Source organism: Corvus kubaryi, unplaced genomic scaffold, assembly GCF_017639235.1.
Source record: "Corvus kubaryi isolate FWS band 111438036 unplaced genomic scaffold, C.kubaryi_AGA036_p1.0 37391, whole genome shotgun sequence".
Taxonomy (NCBI): Eukaryota; Metazoa; Chordata; class Aves; order Passeriformes; family Corvidae; genus Corvus; species Corvus kubaryi.
The window spans coordinates 2,658,240-2,678,570 of NW_024581130.1; the positions used below are offsets into that span (position 1 = coordinate 2,658,240).

Below are 20,331 nucleotides of genomic sequence, written 5' to 3' on the forward strand. Positions count from 1 at the left end.
TGGCTTCACACTTGAGAAAATTGACAGTAATTCATTTTTCTCTGGGAAACTGGTAAATCCTTCCTTCCAAGTCAGAAGCTTTAAAGGTGTATTTTTAAGCTGGTTTGAGAAGTTAACTGTTTAGCACAAAGCATTGCCTGCCTGCACTGCAGAAAAAGGACCTTGTCAGCAGTCCTTGAAGGTGGAAAGAAGATAAAGTGTCTTATATGATGCTTGGGAAATGGCCTTTAGAGTGTGTGATGGTTTGACAGTGAAGGAGCTGTGAGAGCTTGTGGTTGTCTGGTTGCCTTTTGGAAAAAAAAAAAAAAAAAAGCTGTGTATCCTGAGTTATTTTGGAATACACCAGGAGTTAAGAAGAAATGTGTACTGATGCTCCAGGGACTGATGCCTGACTGAATGTTTTGAAGATGGGAAGAGTAGACAGTTGAGATTTGAGTGGTGTGATTGTCAGCAAAGCTGTGTACAACTGAAGTTGTGTTCAGATTAGGGAATTACTCTGGGGAGGTAATGCATAGGGAATGACCACAGTCACTAAGGACTGGAATAATGCCAGAATCTCTAAGGGACAGCATCCCAGGATGATAGTGTAATACAACACTGAATTGAAAGGTCCTGTGATGAGTACAGAGACCTAAAAGAACTGACTTGCTGGCAAAGCTTGCATAAGAAGTGGTAATAAAATATAAAGCTTCTGTTCCTAGCCTTGATCAGATACAGCATCACCCCTTACATCTTTGTTATAAGGCAACAAATGAACCACAAACTCCTACCAGGACACCCCTTATGTATGAAGAGAGAAGAATTTGGTATTCAAGGACACTGCTAGTGGTTAATCCTTTCATTTACATTGGGCAGGTGTGTTGAAAGTGTTCAGAAATGTAGCACTGTCTAGGTAAGTCCCAGGACAGATTGGTTAGGAGGTGGGGTGCTGGCAGGGCTGTCAACATGTGTGCTAATGTACCTTATCAGCTGGTGCTGTGACACAACATATGCTTAGGGTCAGTGCTGCTGTGACATGAATGTATTACACATCATAGGAGATACCTGTGTGCTGAGTGGGAAGGCCAGAATTTATGAGGGAAGTGCCGCTTTTTATTTAATCTACAAACCAGAAACAAATGGTAAATTTATAGACGGATAAAGGGGAGGATGGCAATAAGTGGATAATGTCTTGGGCTCCTGGTGTGACTCCTGGGGATGGTGCTGTGCAGGGCCAGGAGTTGGACTTGGTGATCCTTGTGGGTTCCTTTCAACTCAGCTTGCTCTGGGATTCTGTGGATAAGTGCTACTACATAAAGCTTTTAAGAATGCTGCTACTTTCATGTCTAGGTCAATATTCATTGTCCTACATTAATGATCCTAGAAGTGAGTTAGTCCATTTTTGTTGTTGATTGTGGTGTAACATTATCTAATCACCATTAACGAATGTGATAACGGGTCAGTAATATTTTTTTTGCATATCTTGGTCAAGTTGCTTAGCTGTTGTGGGAAAAATTAAACTGACTCAGTAAGGACAACTTAAGCAATTATGGCCCTATTTTCATTAAATTTTAGAACTCACACTGTGTGCAAGGTTTCCAACTGTAGCAGGAATCCTGTATACCCTCTACACCCTCTACTGTGTGGCAGAGATGAGATCTGATATACACTAAGTTTATTTGGTTTTTATTTTAGATATGACAGTGATGGTTGGTGTCCACCTTTGCCAGTTCAAACCTACCTGCATCAGGGCATGGAGGATGAGCTTGAAGAAGATGATGATCGTGTCCCCACACCTCCTGTCCGGGGAGTAGCTTCATCTCCTGCCATCTCCTTTGGGCAGCAGTCCACTGCAACCCTCACGCCTTCCCCACGAGAGGAGATGCAGCCAATGCTTCAAGCTCACCTGGATGAGTTAACAAGGGCTTACCAGTTTGATATAGCAAAGCAGACATGGTAAATGTTTGAACGGGTCACCTGTGATCAGGGAAATGAAATAATAATAATAATAATAGCAACAATATATTTCTTTATGACATAAATACTGTGTTCAACAGTGTTTCAATTATGTTTCCAAAGTAAAATGGAAGAAGAAATAGCAAAACTCTATCTACATTGTGAAGGCCTTAGACATTAGTATGTGCTTTTTAAATCATAATACTTGGTGATATGTTAAATCTTGTCTAAAAACATGTTAAAACAATATTCCTCTGAAATTTTACACGTGTTCAGCTAAGTAGTTAACACCCACCTCCTGATAGCTTTTGTACAGTTGAGAGTACTCTCTTTTCAGGCTAGCAAAAGATGGGAATTTTTTAGGATTTTCAAAAATAATAGGATTCTAAATTCCTGATTAAAAATAATGATAGTCTCTTGAAATAGCAACGTGGCAGCTTTTACACCATGTCACATGAGAATGAAGCATTTGCATCTCTGTACTTTGAAATACCATGAGAATTTCTGATTCATAGGAAAGACCCAGGAACAACAGAAAGTTATTAGTATTTACAGAATGGATCTAGTGTTTTAGAGTGCTTTATGCCTATTTAAAGGAAGAGCAAGCAAATACCACAGTAACATTTCCTCTGCAAAACAAACAGAAGCAATCTCTTCAGGGACAGAAAAAGAACTTGTCAACTGCACCAGGCTGGGGATACGGTGAAGGTCAGTTGCTTCCTGGATGTTCCCTGAGCAGCAGTTGTCCTTTCACAGCTCTCCTACCCAGACAAAGCCCGCGACTCTCGGCGGAGCAGAGCAGAGCTAGTTACTGAATGGCACTCTGCCAGCAGAGGAGCAGCCTTTCTTCTCTGGTAAATAAAGCCACGGAGTTCTTCAGCTTGAGCTCCCATAAATACATCAGGCAGGTAGGCAGGCGCTGCCAAACCAAAGCCAGCTGTTTTCCCTAGACACCGTGGAAGCCTCGGGGCTTGTCTGCAATCTGCACTCAATCAACAGGGTACCTCGGTCCCGCTGCAGCGCCGCGCTGCCAAGCACCGACCCCAGCCTGCCTGTGGGACAGACCCAAATCCCAGGCAGCAGCTAGACCTGGCCTATTGAAGGTACTGGCTTCTGAGCCAGCACACAGATGCACACCCTGCCGGCACAGGCAGTCGCTGCTGCATTTTGCAGCTGTTACCCTTCCTACGCCCTCCAAACCTCCAAACCAGTCCAGGCACAGATAATGGAGCAGGACACTGCACCAAAGCCTCGTGCAGCTGGCAGGAAAGGTCTTGCTCCCTTTTTGGAGAGATGAAAATTGATTGGGAAGTTTCATAATGTGCTTAGGATTATACAGATTTTTATGTTGCTCTTGTGTAAAGTCACAGTAATTGAGCCTGAAATGTTAAAAAAAAATAACAAGGAACATAACCTTTTTTTCATAACTTTTGGGTATTGGGCTAAATGCTGAGGGTTGCAAATAGAAGTGATTTTTATGACATGGAATTTTTTAGTGTTTTTGTGTTGTTTGGCTGGACACATATCATGCTAGTCAAAATCAGTAGAAAGTCCCTCCATTGTTTTTACTGGAAAGGAAGATGTCTTAGTTTTCTTTTCACAAAGTTAACCTGTCCAATGTAGAGACAGGGGAAAACTAAACAGCAAAATGAGACCTGTCAGATAGGTTGCTGTGGGATTAGCAACAGAGAAATACAGAGATCAGCCAACTAGGAATTTAAGAAAGAGCCCATTAGAGATTACTGGAAAAGTACATAATCATTATGGCCTTGATCCAGCAAATCACTTAAGTGTATGCTTAACCATGAGTACACGAGAAATTGATTTCAATTGTTCTATCACAAGCTTAATATTAAACATATACTTAAGCATTTTGCTTGATTGGGATCTAATCACACTGTTTATTGAGGGTTAGTTAGCTGGTAGTGCCCTTTAGTGCCCCGGTGTTTTGAACGCTGCGTAGAACACCAAAAACCTGGTGTCCAGGCAGAAAAGTATTCAATAACTGTTAATCAGAAGGAGGTTGTGTGTCAGAAAGGAAGCACTTGTTCTGGAAATTAGATTCAGAATAAGCAGTAAGTTAAAGCTAACACTGAGGTGGAGAAAGTTACCAGTGGTACGTAACATTTACCATGACATTCTCATATCTGATAGATTTACATTATGAAAATAAAAAAAAGAAAGGCTCATTGAATTAAGAGAATTCATTCATGTAGGCAATAATACAGCACAGGTTTTCACTGAAAATGTATTAGAGCTGGGAGCCAAACAGGTGACAATTGTAATTCTTTCAGTTTTACTTATGTCCAAGCAAAAGACCGGCAGAATCCTGGGCTCCATCCAGAGTGCTGCGGATTCAAATCAGGTCATGGCACCTCATGTACAGCCACCCAAGGATTCCCACGTGCCTCTGTTAGCAATTTCAAGCATGGTACATGCTCTTGTACCAAGGCCAGTCCTGTCTGGCTCCCCTGGCACAGCTTTCTGTGTACCTGTTGTGCTGTGGGGAATGCTGCTTTGAAAGCTGATGGTGTTCTTTTCTCTCAGAGACCAGGAACATCAAACTCCGAATGCCATGCTTGCCTTTGGCCATTTAGCTATCCTGTGGGTGCTTTTTTGTCTTCTTTTTTCCTTTTTTTTTTTTTGAATGTGATTGCTGCATGCAGTAATTTCACACATGCATGCCCTAATACTGCTGCAATTAAATCAATTAAACTTCTTGGAATAAAGCAAAATGAAAAGGCCTCACTGATTATGCGTTCATTGGACTTGAAAATTTCTTCTGTCCTACTGGCCATTTCCTCTTCTTTAGGGTGACTTTTGCTTCAGGCACTGCATCTGTTTAAGTGGAAGGAGTGAGACTTAACTTTGGTTCAATGTGTGATTTGCAAGGGGGAATATTGGGAGAGACACTTACGTGCTAGGCTGGGATTCAGAATTGTGCTTTTCCATGGGTTTCCTACCTGATTTATGTAGCTTCTGTGCCCATTGCTCTTCATCTATGAGAAGATAATCCTGACCTTCCCCATCCTAGAGGATTTTATCTTCATTATTTTTATTTAAGACTGGAAAGTGTTCAGGCGCTCTGGTATTAGAAGCTGAGGTGAATAACTGAACTGACTTTTCTTGAGTTTGACCTAACCAAGCACGTTTTGTAAATCAAAACTTCAGGACTTGTTGAAAGGCTTGTGTTTTATTGACCATGGGCTGCAAAGCCTCATCCATTCTGATAACTTTTCCTGTTTGTTTGTGTAGGCACATCCAAAGCAATACACAACCTCCTCAGGCTCCAGTTCCTCCCCTAGGATACGTATCTGGAAACCTTATTTCAGATTTGGAAACAGATGTTCCAGATGATGATGATGATGAGGATGATATGGAAGAAGAAACTGTAGAAATCAGTAGGCCACTAAGAGGTCTAGAGCATACTCCAGGCTCCAGTATGGACAATCTAGACAGCTCTGTGACAGGTAACCAAACACAGTGACACCAACTTGTTCCTACCAGTAAAATACATCACCATTTGGACACTTTCTAAGTGAAAATTTATTCCACTTGATTTCAGTAACATTTAAAATGTGTTAATACTAAACACTAAAGTTAAAGAAGGATTTGGAAATACTTTGCTTTGCTGCAAAATGATAAGAGAATTCATGAATTTTAAAAAGCTTTAAAGACTTGAAAGAAAATTCAGTTATATCCTAGCTTTCATGAAAGGTTCATTCTACTAGAAAAGCAAGGCAGTTACATAAAAAGGAGGGGGAAGACCTCAGCTTAGCAATATATATTTCATAAATCAGGAGCAGCATAAAAATGCTATCTTAAAGCACTTTTAGATATTTTGCTGGGTAAATGCTTTCCCAGATGAACACAAGGAAGTTAAAAGACTTCAGAGTAAGTATAGTTAGATCAGCACAATGTTTATTTCTAGAGTAAATACAACATTTTTGTAGGAAAATATGTATTTTGAACCTACTTTATATTGCTGAATTTAGTAATTGTTCCCTTTTAGAAAATCTGTTTAATAATTCTGACCCTCCTTCCCTCACTTCTTGTCCTTTGCATGCCTTGGAAAGCTACAGCATCATCAAAGGGGACCTAGAAAGGCCTGCTATAAACTAATGCACAGAATCTGAATGAATTAAATTGCTGGTGGTGAAATGTAGGCAGTGAAAGATGCTGTTTTTTAAAAACACAGATTTTATATGGAAGTAATGTACTTTTGGTAAGCATCAGTGTCCTTCTTTTTAGGTTGAACCTGGGCCTCTGTATAATGTACTGTGTCCATAATGTGCAGGTGTGCTGGAGACCCAAATATCCCCAATGTCACAGTGGTAGTGGGCGCTGCTTCAGGTTTTGATCTCAGCAGATGAACCCTGATTGTTGGTTTTACCTTAAGGGAGACTTGATCAGAACAACTTCCTACCATGGCACCACTGAATTCCATCTTTGTCCGGACCTCTGAAATTCCAAGGCTTCTGCTCCCACACTGAAAGGTTGCTATTCTGAAAACACTGTGAGAATATGACAGTGGTGGAGCATCAATACCTATAATTTTCTTCCTTTTTCTTTGCTGAATGAAATAGTGTGTAGCTTAATCCCACTTTCCAGGTTTTCCTTCACCCTAGAGCCAGACTGCTTGCCAATCTAATTAAGATTTAAGAATTGCATCTCTGCTGCTGCCATTTGAAATCCAGATGCAACTGAAGGCCATAGAGTTAAAGTTTAAATCCCTGAATTGAGAAGGTTAACTTATTAGTGCATGAGTATGTTAACTCACTTTGCTTGAATTTCTAGTGTAATCTCCTTCAGGCAATAATTCTGCATATTTTTGCATATCTCACTAATGGCTCAGCAGCCTTTCTGTTAGCAATTCACTACAAGTTTTGCACTGGTAAAACAGCAATAAATAAATAAATTTTTAAAAAACAGCCTGGTATAAATTTTTCATTTGGTATATATTAATATGCCAATGCTTACGTATCAGTAAATCAGAAAATTAATGTTTCCACATTTGCATCTTCACCTAATAGTTTGGACCACCCTCCCTAGAACAAATAAGAAATAGTTGTATTCCTGCTCCAACTAGAAACTTTAGTGCTTACTACAATTCATACTTTTATGAATAACCTTCAAGCTTCTTACAATATTTATAAATCTTCTTCCATTTTTGGAGTGTTAAATATCTAATTACTGGAGTGTTAAAAGCTTCCCGATATTTTGGAAGAAATTGGTCAGAACTTGATAATGTAGGCTGGGAGTGTACTTAAGTTGATCTAAATATACTCCCACTCATCACCACCACTAACTTCATGTGGCCTCATCAAGCTGAAAATTAAAGTTTTTCATTTGCTTTTTCTTTTGCTTGTTTAATTACTAGCTCTGGTTCACGTGACAAGGTGTGTGCTGGCACTGCAGGAAGGGAATGTGCAGCTGGAAAGGAAGCAAAATTATAGACTGCCCCTATAGCACAAAGCCAACATTTAGACTGACTTAATTAAGGAACAACAGCCTTACAGAAGTGCACCCAGAGTGTTAGTCTAAAGAGTCTGTAAGATGGCAAAAATCTCCAAATAACAAAACTATTCTGTTTTCCTCAGTTGCTGTATGGGTAAAACCTTGATTTTAGGAGATCTTGTTTTGGGCTTGTTTTTTCCTAAGGGTGGAAAGAAATTGCCTATTATACTTGGGCAATTTTTTTTTCAAAAGAGAATTTTAATTTTTGTTTATCTGTTTCTGTTAACTCTTCTAGGCTGTGCTTGTTGGTTTTAAGGGGTGTATAACAAATTGCTTCAGTTGTTCCCAAGCTGTTTCTCATTCTTCAATTTGATTGCTTTTAAAGTACTGTAGAACAACTAAATCGTTCTTTCTTGTGCTGAGAATATATAAGCTGCTTCTTTTCACAGAGCCTTTGGTGACTTCAACCAGCATTTTGCTAGGAATTTATAGATCACGTTTTCACTTCTCTAAATGTATTTGAAAATGGAGGCAAATGAGAACAGCTGACCCAGATGAAGCAATATTTCTGTTCATTCTGAAGTGCCCTGGGAGTTCAGTGTTTGTGAGAAATCTAAATTGACATCCCTTGGTCCAGACTTCCTCCAAACAGAGTTGCTGTGGAGGGAGCAGGGTGAGGTTCCTCACCCTGTAGTGTTAGCATGCCTCAGCAATGCCTCAAAGATACCCACTCTTGGACTGAAATGGGGCTTTGTTCTTTATGGCTGAGCTGAGAACAAGGATTTCCTGCAGTGTCAAATGTGGGATTCTCTGAGGGGAAGCACTGGCACTGCATGAGCCAAAGCACAAACTGCTGAATCCCTCTGACACCACAGTGCTGCTCCTTTAAACTGTTTAAAAGTCAAGTTGTCTTCCAGGCCCTTGAGTTTTAGTCACAGCTAACTGAAGATTCAGACAAGGATTTAATCTGCACTATTAAGCTTTTCTCTTTGCAGGTGGCAGAGACATAATGTTGATGTGTATAATAAAGTGAAACAAAAGGAGGAGCGCACAGGAACTGTATCTTAACATTCTCCAGATATCACAAAGAGAACTTAGAGAGGGAGATTTGGATTTGAGAGCTTGTGGGTTGTAATATGAAATTAAATCCAAGGTTTTGCTTGGATTTGCTTTCATTCCCAGTATGGTTTGTTAGGATACTGAGTCACTGAATCTGCTTTGAAAAATAATAGAAAGGAAGAATCAAAACACACTGGTAAAACTTTTGCTCACTTGACTTTTAATTCATAATTATTTAGGTTTATTTTTTGCTCTCAGAGACACATTGAAATATTTTTTTTCTTTCTCTTATGTTTAATGTTTGCTTTTATAATAAATTGCTGTGCAGAGTTGTGGCATGGATGGCCACAGAGTCTGTTACGTTTTTCTACTTTAACAGACTTAATTAACTGCATATGATGACTGTAGAAGAAATTAATTTGCTTCTCACTGAAATCAGTAAGAAAAAACTACGGTTTTTCAGGTCAAAGTATTATGGTTTGGGGGTTTTCTTTGCCCTGTCCTTATCTCCTCCTCCTGCAGCACCAGTGCAGCTGGTAGTGAGAGCTGTGTATCTTCAGTCCTGGTGCATTTTGACTGAGGGAAGAATTTGACTCATTAACTAGCACAGAAATTAGAACAAGGCCTCTTCTACCTAACTGATACAAATGGATATAAACAGAGAGATATTCTTGCAATCAGTGCCACAGCAAATGGATTGCAATTTTTTTTTTCAATACAATTATATAGATCTAAATTATAAAAATCTCTGTAGATTGTGTAGCTCAGCAAGGAAGAATATCCCTTATCTGACATGTTTTGGTCTTGATTAAAAGACTCACTGATCACTGTCTGTATGGAAAAAGTTGTTCATTCACTGTGTCTGAGCACAAATGGAATAATTCTTGAAAACTGCACAATATCATTTTCATGAGCCATTTTTTACCACGGCAGAGCTCAATATTTATATTGATTTGCTTAGGGATACCTATTGCAAAAGATTCTATTTTATAAGCAGTTAGACAGATTGCATTTAATAGGAAGAATGTGTTTCATGGATTAAATATGTGCTCAGAAAATAGGAAACTGCTACTTTTTGTATCTCATAAAAATGGTAATGCAACAATTAGCAGGGTCATATTATAAAGCACAGACTTTACTCTAGCTTAATGGATCTAGGGATATGCATTCATCAGCAACGATAGATTTAGCATAAAATGACATGTAAATGAATTGATGACTGATCATAAATTAACTTTAGTGCTGAAGAAGTAATAGAGACACAGCAAGATGCCACTTTATCATAGTATTTTACTGCTCAGCAACATTTGAGCAACTACTTAATGTTCTGTGTGCATTTCTTTTCTAACAGCTTGAATAAATTTGAGATTTTTTTGTGCCTTTCAGCAATATGGAAACCAAAAAAATCTAGAAAGATGGAATGCAAACAGAAATAAATTGAGCTAAGTGACATAAATTCATTTTTCATTAGATGTTTATGAAGGCCATTAATTATCATTGGACCTGTGAAGTGCCAAATATCTACGTATGGTTTTTACCTCCCTTTTTTTTAGTGTTTTCTGCCCAGAAATAAAATATTTAAAACTTAAGGGTTTATTCCAAGTGTATACATTTAAATATATGGATATTTATGGTGGAGGAAAGTACAAAACAAAGTCTAGTTTTTGGAAATGTGATCATATTTATATTCTGCATTCAAACACTTCTGTTATTCTTTCTTATTTTGATGGTACAATGACTATTGCCCCTTCTATTCCATCACTTCCACCAAAATCAGTGGGCATTCTTGCTGTGTAATCATGACAGTGGTCAGACATACCCAAGAGAAGGATAGTATCTTTCTCCTGTACAAAGGCTAAAAGAATTCTGTAACTGGTTTCAACTGAAGTAGCATCAGTCCCCAAGGACATCACCCACACTTCACAAACCTAAGCAGTCTATCCCTGTTCCATTAAAAAACTGCAGAGGAGCAGGGGCTTTATATTAATACGTGTTGGATGGTCTTGTAAAGGAAAACACATGAGGTAAGCACGTAGAGGTTGTTAGATGCAGGAAGGTATCTAATGGAATTCTCAGAAGTGTCAGGTTTGTTGTGAGCAGCATTTATTTCATAGGTGCATTAGACTTTTTTTATTATTATTTTTAAGTAAAGCAACAGTACACTTTACAAAGAAAAAGAGCATTTTTATTGCCAGCAAAATGCCACTAAAAGCAGTAGCATGCAGTTTGCTGGGAGCTGGCACCTCTGTTCCCCTCACCTTTCCCTGAGAGCAGAGAAGCTTTCTGTTTGCATTAGCACCAAGAGATATTTTATGGAGCAAGGAAACAGAGTTCAACTTTTCACAGAGCTGATTTTGTTCTGCATAAAGCATTTACTGCTGCTGTCAGCAAGAGTAAAATTTACAGTTGCCAGAAAGCGTAAAAACTCAAATGTGCTCTTGGAAAAAACATAGTGAGCTGCATGTAAAGGAGACACTAAAAGCCTGTTTCATCCCATTTCAAAATGCACAGTTGATCTGAAAGGAACGTCAGCATCTCTTATTCTGCCTTTATTCAGAGCAAAACAAATGTGCATCTGATTTGGAAAGCGAGAGGCCAGTGGATGCCTTTAAACAAGCAGTCACCACGTGTGCTATGTTAACACAGCTGTGTGGTGGCCTGAGGTGCCCGGGCTGGGCTCCAGCACTCCCATGCCTTCTGGGCAATGTCTACACCTCTGCAGGTCAGAGCAAAATGGGATTTACTGCTGCAGGTTTTGGTGGGGAAAAGAAATTGTTTATGCAGTGAAACTGAATAGCTCAGGAATCAGTAGAAATAATGTAGAGATTTTGCCTTTAGCTCCCTGGTCACACACAGCTGTGGGTGCTGAATGTGTCTCAGGGTATCTTGCTGACTTCAGCAGTTACAAAAATTTCTATATAAAAAGTTGCTGCCAGCAACCAGAAATAACATAGAATGGTTTGGACTAGAAGGGACTTTTAAAGGTCATCTGGTTCCAACCCCCCTGCCATGGACAGGGGCACTTTCTACTTGACCAGGTTGCTCAGAGCCCCATCCAGCCTGGCCTTGAACACTCCCAGGTTTGAGACATCCACAACTTCTCTGGGCAGCCTGTTCCAGTGCCTCACCACCTTCACAGGAGAGAATTTCTTCCTTATACATAAGCTAAACCTTCTCTCAGTTTGAAAATATTTCTTCTTGTCCTGTCACTACAGGCCTTATCAGAAAAGCCTCTTTCTGTCTTTGTTATCACCCTCCATTGTATATTGAAACGCTGCAGGAAGATCTCCCCAGAGCCCTCTCATCTCCAGGGTGAACAACCCCAGTTGTCCCAGCCTGTCTTCACAGAAAAGGGGTTCCAGCACTCTAATCATTGTTGTGGCTCCTCTCTGGACACACTTGGACAGGTCCATGTCTGCCTTGTGTCCCAGACCTCAGAACTGGATGCAGAACTCCAGGTGGAGCCATGACATCCCAGTAAAACTCATGTTCCTGCGAGAACAGAGCTATGCTTCCAGCCTGACAGGTCCCTCCTAGAACAGCTGCTGGAGGAGAGGGGAAGAAGGAATGATCCATAGCCAGAGCACATTGTTCCTAGACTTGCTAACACTTCCTGCCTGTGGGAATGTGAAGGAGTATAAGAACAGAGATTTTTGTAGTACTAGCCTAGAAAACTGGCAGTCTGATAATAAAAATGTAGGTAGTTTTAGAAAAACTGGCATGTCTGTGAGAGTGTAGAACAATAGCTGTATTCACACACTATGTGCTTTTGCAGATTTTCAGTATATTTCATACCTAAAATGAGGTTTATTTTTTTTTTACTGACTAACAGAGCAAATGAAAAACAGCTACTACACATACCCTGAAAGTGTCCCACCCAAATTACCATGTGCACTGTATGTTGTGTAACAGCTGTGGTTAGCAAATGGACAGAGCACTGTGAGCAAGTGGAAATTAAAAGTTCTTCTAAAATATCCATAGTCTCATGGACTATGATACTGAAAACAAAAAGCGCTCTGTACAGTATATGGTTTTATATGTCTCTACACAGACAACAGAATATATGTCTATGAACAGAAAACCCTTGGGCCCTGAAATTAATGGCACATGTGTTAAATTTTAGCATCTAAGTATCATCCTTTGATATCTGTAGCTCTAGTTATATTTTTGTGCTTCAGCTTGTGCTCACATATTTTGTGGAATGTGTGTATAAGTGATGTTTGAAAATGTCCTCAGTTATAGCATTTCATTTTCTTACATCTTCATGAAGTGTTTTATCTGTAGTATCTCTTTTCATACATCATCAATAACTGTTGCTAAGTGTCTTTGCTCTCCATTCGCTATGATGTCCTATCACACTTTGATTGTTAGTTCAGAAACTATCCTCTCAGAGGAAATTCAGTTTTAGCTTTCCCTTGCTGTTATCTGGGCTCCCTTACATCTGTCTGCATCAGGTCGAGTCTGTTTGGAAAATAACAATTTTATGTGTGCTTTTGGCAAGCAGAATCAAACTCTGTCACTCTCTGTTGCACTTAACTCACTTTCTGCCTGTCAGACCTCCACAGACCTCTTTGGTTTCTTTTCCTGTGTCTGAGGAGTGCACAGGTTTTTGTTATTATAGCCTGCCACTTCTCTGACATTCAAAGGTTTGGTCACTGCAGCATCACAAAATAATCTGTTGTTCTTGGGCTTTGTGGTGCAGCGTGCTACTGAATTCCAGGATTCATTTATTGTATTCATGAGCTATTTTTGCAGGACATTTTTAATATTTGACACCACCATTAGTTAATTAGCCTATCAATAAACCAATAAGCAGGTCATTATTGATTTACTACTTAGCAATTTTAAACACAGCAATGCTTTCTTGGACATGGATTAGGAAAAGGCTACTGTACTGCTACGCATTTTATGTACATTCACAGAAATTCAGCTCTGCTGACTTAGTAAAAGTCAGGGCCGTGATGCATCCCTCCTCTCCTGTCTTCATGTCTTTGAAAACCAGTTCTGTGCTCATTCACACAGGTTCACTGGGCTTTTTTTTTTTTTTTTTTTCTCAGCATATAAATGCTGTTTAAAAGCACATTTCAGGTATTTCGGTGTGGGGGTGGTGCCTGTACTATCTCAGAACAGCACGCTGTGTCTACACAGCACCATGCAATGCCATGCAGCAGCTCAGGTCCCAAAGCAGTCCGGTTGCTCTGCACCTCACCTGGACTTGATAGTTCATTAGCAGGGCTGCCCTGTTCCTGGAGAAAAGTACTTGCTGCTGGCTCTTCCTTTTGCCTCCCGCTCCACTGCACAGTGCGGAATGACCCTGGGACATTTTAGAAGTACAGAACGCCACCATCTCCATCTGAAACCCTGAAAGAAACAGAATTACAGTATTTGGGAAAAAAAAATTTAATTGAGTGATAGCTTTTGAAACTGCCATGCTGGGTAACTGATTGATGCTTGATTCATGCATCAGAAAAAATAATAAAAAAAAGAAAAGCGAGTAAGATTAATCCTTCCTTCTCTATTGCTCTATATTTCAGTTATGTCAAGATTTCTATACTCCTTTCATGTGGTTTTTCTGGTATCTAGTTTTCTGACTGCATTTTTATGATGTTGTTATCACTTTCCTCTCCTGCAGTGGTGGTAATCCATTGTTAGAAGGTACCATGGGACCAACACTGGTCTAGTGACTGACTCAGTATTAAATTTGAGCATATATTTGCTCTGCTCTTGAATCCTAATTATTTCAAACTTTTTTAAAAAAAGTTATTTTAATCCACTGGAATGAACTACTTTGGATCAGCTGTTTTCAGGCCATTAAAACTGCTCATTTACTTTAAGGTTTTGATTGACAAAATTACATGGTTCCAGTCTTGTTCAGAATAGCTCTTGAAGCCCAGGTCTGACTTTAGCCATATCTACCGAGACTTACACATGTGCAATCCAAAATTAAGACTCGGTTTGGCAAATATCAAACTAGATACTGATTTGTAACAAGCCAAGTAAAACAAACATAGTAAAAACAGTCACACTGAATTCAATCACAGGAAAAATCCATTAATTAAAAAAAAATTTTACTGTGGAATCTTTGCATGTGTAAAGAACATGTGTTATTTTGTTTCCAGGACCATTATTTTGTTTCCAGGCTACATGGAGCAAACTAGGAATGAGATCCCAGCTAGCACTGATAGTACTCTGTTGTACCAAACTCTGTCAGACAAACTTTGGGGTTTGTGTTGTTAAAGGACACAATAACTGGGTCTTTAAGCTTTAGATGAATATTGCTGTTTCGTACCAAGCTCTGTCAAATGAATTTGGGGTTTCCTGTTAAGAAAGGACATATTAAGTGGGTCTTTAAGCTTTAGATGAACAAAGAATATCAATGTGCACCACTCACTAGCCCCCTACATTTGTTTTTAGGTTCAATGGTAAATGGATGGGGTTCTGCGTCTGATGAGGACCGTAACTTTTCTAGTCATAGATCTAGTGTAGGTAGCTCCTCAGATGACTCGATCTTTACCAGCGGCACTTTTGCACAAGCACTGGTTGCAGCAGCAGATAAAGCTGGGTTTAGGCTGGATGGAACCAGCCTGACAAGAACAGGTTTGTAGACTCAAAGTTGATGCTTTCTGCATGAAGGGTGTCTCTGCCTATCCTTCTCTCAGTGAACCTGCGTCTCACACTTGCCTAACATGCATGGAATAAGGTGGATGGAGATACTCTTACTGGTGTATTTTAAATGAAACCTTGCATTATGTTTCATTTTTAGAGATTTGAAGTAGTGAATAGCACAAGCTTTTAATCTGCACTTCGGTCTGCTGCGGTTCCCCTCAGTGCTGACTCTGCTGTAGATTTATTGACATATGCTCATTTAATATTTCGGTGAAGAGATTGCTAATTCTGCCTTGCAGCCTTTGATGATTTCATTTTCTGAATAATCTCCTCACAATCATTCACATTTCCAGTGATGAACATCATCTTTAAACTATTATCTCCATCCCTGCTCTTCTGTTGCATTTCTTGCAAAAGTGTGTTTTTCTCCAAAGTTTTTCTAAGCATGGGGTGACTTGGTGTGCTTTTATTGTTAACAATACAAACTGTTTAAAGCTGTGTTAATAGCTGATTTAAAAAATAATTAATTCAATAAGTTAATATATTTTGATAACATTTAATTTTGGTTATGCCAACTGAATCTGCCAAGTAAAATGTAACAAAGGTAAAGTGGATATTGCATTTGAAAACAGCCAATCTTCTGAAATTAATTAAGGAAAACTAAATATATTTTAGCTCTTATTTTTAAAGCTCCATATGTTTTATTTCTATTAAAAAGAAAAAATATCTTTAAATATTCTGTTAAAAAAAGAATAAATTTACATTTTCTTAGTCTTGTCAAAATGGCAACAATAACTAATTATTTAAATCCACAAATCTATTAGCAAAGTATGAACTTGGGTCATTCTTTGTTATGCTTCCTCAGCTGATTCCTAGTGATAGGTCCCATAATACTCCTCACATTTAAATTTTTTAGACTACTAGTCTGGTATGAAGTCTCTCCTTCATGTGCACTTAGGAGAAATATCTCACCTGTTGGGGGCTGAGTACTGTAGGCTTTCTGCATGCAATAACTTCATGGCAAGCACTGCCTTTTAGGAACATTAGGAATAAAGGAAAGAGTTGATGGCAAAGTCCTAAGATCCAGCTTTTCTCAAATCACTGGGACTTTTGCCTTTGGTCGGACATAGTCATAGTCATCAATCCTTAAAAGATTGATATTTCACCATAGCTGAAGCCCTCAATTGTTTCCTTATATTAATGGAAAATTGAGTAAATCTGTCTTATCATTTAAAAAAAAACCTAAAGAAAGAAAGCAAAACAAAAGAAAACTCATGTAGACCTTGACTTATCTACTGCAGAAACATTTGGCCAAACTATGACTTAAAAGATACTGTTTTCCTTGAATAGTCTCACCGGTTCTGACTGAAAGGAGCAAATCCTTTCCATCCTTTTCTTTGGTGGTATTTGCTCCAGTAAAAGCTAATGCAAAGATTCACCCAAAGTTACTGTCACTTGTATCAAATGTTTGAGAAGTGCAGTTTCTGCCACCTACTCATAACAGAAGTAAATGGACACAAAAACACAGACACTTAGAATAAATACGATTTTTTTTTATACCTATGTGAATGGAAAATACAAGGGAAGGATGAGAGCCCTCTAGTCAGCTGTATTTTTCTAGCTTAATTAGGTTACAAATGCACGTAAAGTGAGTATGTGTGTAATTCCTCAGACAGACCATTAGAGTACAGGGTACAAAAAAGGATCCAGCAGTTGTGGTAGAGACTTTATGATTATTACCCTCTTATTCTCTTAATGATCCAGCAGGCAAAATGGAAATAAAATAAAAACCCACATGCAAACAAACAGCCCTCCCTTCTTTTCCTCACAGAAACCTCAGCAAATGGAAGCACTCCCCCTGCTCATTGCAGTGTCATTAGGATGTGTCACCTTGCAGGGCAGGGTGGCTCGGTCCGACATCCCTGTTACAGCCCCGCTGCCCCACAGCAGCCCCCCAGAGTGCAACACGGTGTCTGGCAGTGCAGAAGCAGCAGTGTTATCCTGTCCATTGCTCTGAAGGGAGCCTGAAGGTCCTGACTCTTTATTCCTCTGCAGTCTGGACAGTTATTTTCACCCATTTAGAGCAGCTGTGAAGTATTCTCAGCGGTAGATACTAAAGGAGATGTCCAGCTTGATAGCCTCACATGGGAATGTTTGATTGCCAAGCATAAGAGGCACTGGTGAATCCAGATGCAATGTGTCTCTCCTGCCAGACACTTTGATTCCAGTTTCCAGAAGCCATCATGTGATTTGCCATGAAGTTCAAACAGCTTTCCTTTTTAACACCCTTGGGAAATTAAATCAAGAATTAGTGGATTCATCCTTGTCTCCACTTAAACACACTAAATCTGCTACAGAAAGTCTGACACTGCTCAGCAGTTCTTACTGGAAAGGCTGCATACAAATACAAGATGCTGTAATCAGTTATTAAGTGCATTGAAAAATGTGTTATGGGAGTCTGCACATCATTTGTGTTTGCCCCACGTGAGATTTAGGTCAGTGCTATTTCTTTTGCCTCATTTTCATGAAGGGATAAAAGAGAATGTTTGGTGCCTTTTTCTTCTTAAAACCAGCATTCTGAATGAATAATCACATTGCTTTAGTCAAAAGAATAAGTGAAGAATCTGCGTCCTGCACTCACTAGTTGCACTTGCATGTTGTGAATTTATTTTTGCAAAACATCTGTGCAACGTGCTAAGAGCTGGGATGGAATTTCAGGCTCACATCTGAATTTCTCTGCATTAGTAGTCTTTTTTTTATTTTTATTTTTAAATGAAATTTTAATATTTTGTCTATGTTCATCTGTTGTGTTATCCTTATCCATGAAACAAGGGCTTGATCACTTGCCTTTGTCTGGCTGCAGCTGTGCCAGCTATAGAGGTTAATGTTCCCAAAAGCTTATTCCTGCTTTCTCCCAGCTCCAGAATTAGCTGCTTAGGCGGGTGTGCTGTAACCCAATTTCAGTTATAATGAGCTAGGTTGGCAAAGGCATTGTTTTTAGACTATATATATGTTCAGTTGGGCTTTTTTTTTGGTTTTTGGGTTTTTTTGTAGAGGAGGGTTAGGGAATGTCCAAATGAGGGGTTCAAACGTGGTAACCTCTGATAGCTGGCAGAGATGTGCAGCTGGGGACAAGCCTGCCTGAGAGCAGGGCACAGCAGTCAGAAGGTAGAAGATCAAACCTGAGACAGTCACGAAATCTCTGAAGTCAAATAGTGAAATATTATCCTAACATGTATGTGCTAATGTGAAACATGTTAGAGAGATTACAGCTACTTTTTCACTTTGCCCTCTTAGCACTGAGAATATTTCAAATGGGATGCTGAGCTGCATATTACTCCCAATTAAGCTTTTCTAGTTCAGGTAATATGTGACATCATGTTGGAAGTAAGCACATCTGTTGGAAGGTTTTACTAGAAAACATAACTCACTGCAGGGTCGACCATGGTCTAAGTTAACCAGAGGATAAAAAAACCTCCTTACTATCATGGGCCCAGTTGACCAAACAATAGCAAACACCCATTTTGCCACTTTCTATCAACTGTTAACTCCATTTGGGCCTAGAGCAGCACTGAAAGAGCTGAAGTTCTGACGGGTTTATGCATTTTCCCTTGCAGATAGCATTAAAACATATAAGAATTTTAGTTACCAATTCTAAATGAGTTAAGAAGTTAACATCTCCAAAATTTGGCAAGAATGACATACACATGAACAAAAGAAAGTAAAAGATGGTGATTTTTAGTTTTCATCAGTTATCATTAAACATTAAGTCTAGTTAAGTTAACAGAGTAAAAATATCAGAACAAGAGGAAGCAAATGTAGTAAATGAACTGTGCTCTTTACATTCTGAGGCTTTTAATCATCTGCTCCATACAACAGCATCACAGATACTTCTTTAAGAGAAATCATGTAGCTTGAATAGTGTATATATATATATACACACACACACACACACACACACAACATATATAAATCTGAGGTCAGAATATATATTTTTAACAAAGGTTCTGAAAATTAACTGGAAAATTTTAGCATTCAAATATACCCCCATTTTTATTTCTTCAGAAGAGAGAGCCCTTAAGTATACAGACCTACACTGCTACATAGCTTGCAAAATCAGTTATGTTTATCTCGCTGGAGTTACTCCAGATATACAGTGCATATGGGAGCCCCTAAAATGAGAATCCGGCTCAGCAAACATGAAAGTGGAAGGCAGGAGGAGATAAATTTGATATGATTGCAGAACTGTTTTCCTTCCCTGTTCAAGGCTGAGGAGTTGTTATGACACATCTGTTCAGCACACAGAGCAGGTAGGAGTTACATGGCATACAGTAGTTCTATCACAACAGATGGAATAATTTTAATTATAAAAGTTAAAGACAAAAGAATGCCAAGTTTCTCTACTTAACTTTTTGTGGTGTGTCTTAAAGCAGCTGCTATCAGTGGGTACCTTGAGGGGACACTTGCCTGCCTCTGAGAATTAGACCTGATTTAATGTTTCAGAGCAGACATTAGCAGAACAGCCCATTTCAAGGCAGTAACATTTTTTCATCTGGTTTCTCTTTTTTTTTTTTTTTTTTTTTTTCTTCTTTAGGCAAAGCATATACTTCCTCTCAGAGACCTCGGCCAGGCAGTCCTTTTTCTACTGACAGCAGCACCAGTGCAGCTGTCAATCAGGGTCAGAGGCCGAGGCCCACGAAAAAACACAAGGGCGGACGTTTGGAGCAGCCCCCTTTGCCTCATCGCCGGGAGGGAATCACGGACGGTGAGTGTCGGGGAGGAAAACCTGCAACAGGCAGGTGTGCACAGCAGGAGAAGGCAGAGCCACCTTCTCAGGAGTAGTGGTTACAGTCAATTAATGCTTTGGTGGAGTGGGGTCCCCAGGTTGGCACATGAGCAATATCGCAGCTCTAGCAGTGTGGGGCTTGGGTGAGTGTTCGAGGAGCTTTTCTTCATTTCTGCTCTGAACATGTCATCATCTCGTAGGGTTTCTCTGATCTCAGTATAAATCTTACCCCAAAATGACTTCATTGCACATGAGCTGACATTGAAAAATGGCCTGTAATTTTACATTTTATGAAAGTAGCCACCACTAGCAGTAGCTGTATGTCATGAATTCCTAAGGAGAAGCAGAGAGCTGCTCCCACAGGACTCTGTTTGGTCTGTGCCGGTTTTGACAGACGCCCAAGAGCTACAGCAACACGTGCCATGCTTTTCCCATGATTCTGCCTCACATCTTGTCCATGCTGCTTCAGTCCTGACATCCACTGAGCT

The 20,331-nt window shown here is 39.5% G+C and overlaps 1 protein-coding gene across 12 annotated transcripts in view; it reads left to right on the top strand.

Annotated features, from left to right (window-relative positions):
* The window catches only part of ROBO2 (roundabout guidance receptor 2), a 1,044,190-nt gene that overhangs the window by 1,005,243 nt on the left and 18,616 nt on the right, over positions 1–20,331 (top strand). For 8 of the 12 annotated variants that reach the window (XM_042038141.1, XM_042038139.1, XM_042038146.1 and 5 more), the window contains 4 exons: positions 1,675–1,935; positions 5,191–5,405; positions 14,866–15,048; positions 19,652–19,822. In XM_042038141.1, the coding sequence (XP_041894075.1) occupies positions 1,675–1,935; positions 5,191–5,405; positions 14,866–15,048; positions 19,652–19,822 (830 nt within the window). The remainder of the gene's footprint in view (positions 1–1,674; positions 1,936–5,190; positions 5,406–14,865; positions 15,049–19,651; positions 19,823–20,331) is intronic. The other 4 variants (XM_042038145.1, XM_042038150.1, XM_042038147.1 and 1 more) reach the window with 1 other exon arrangement.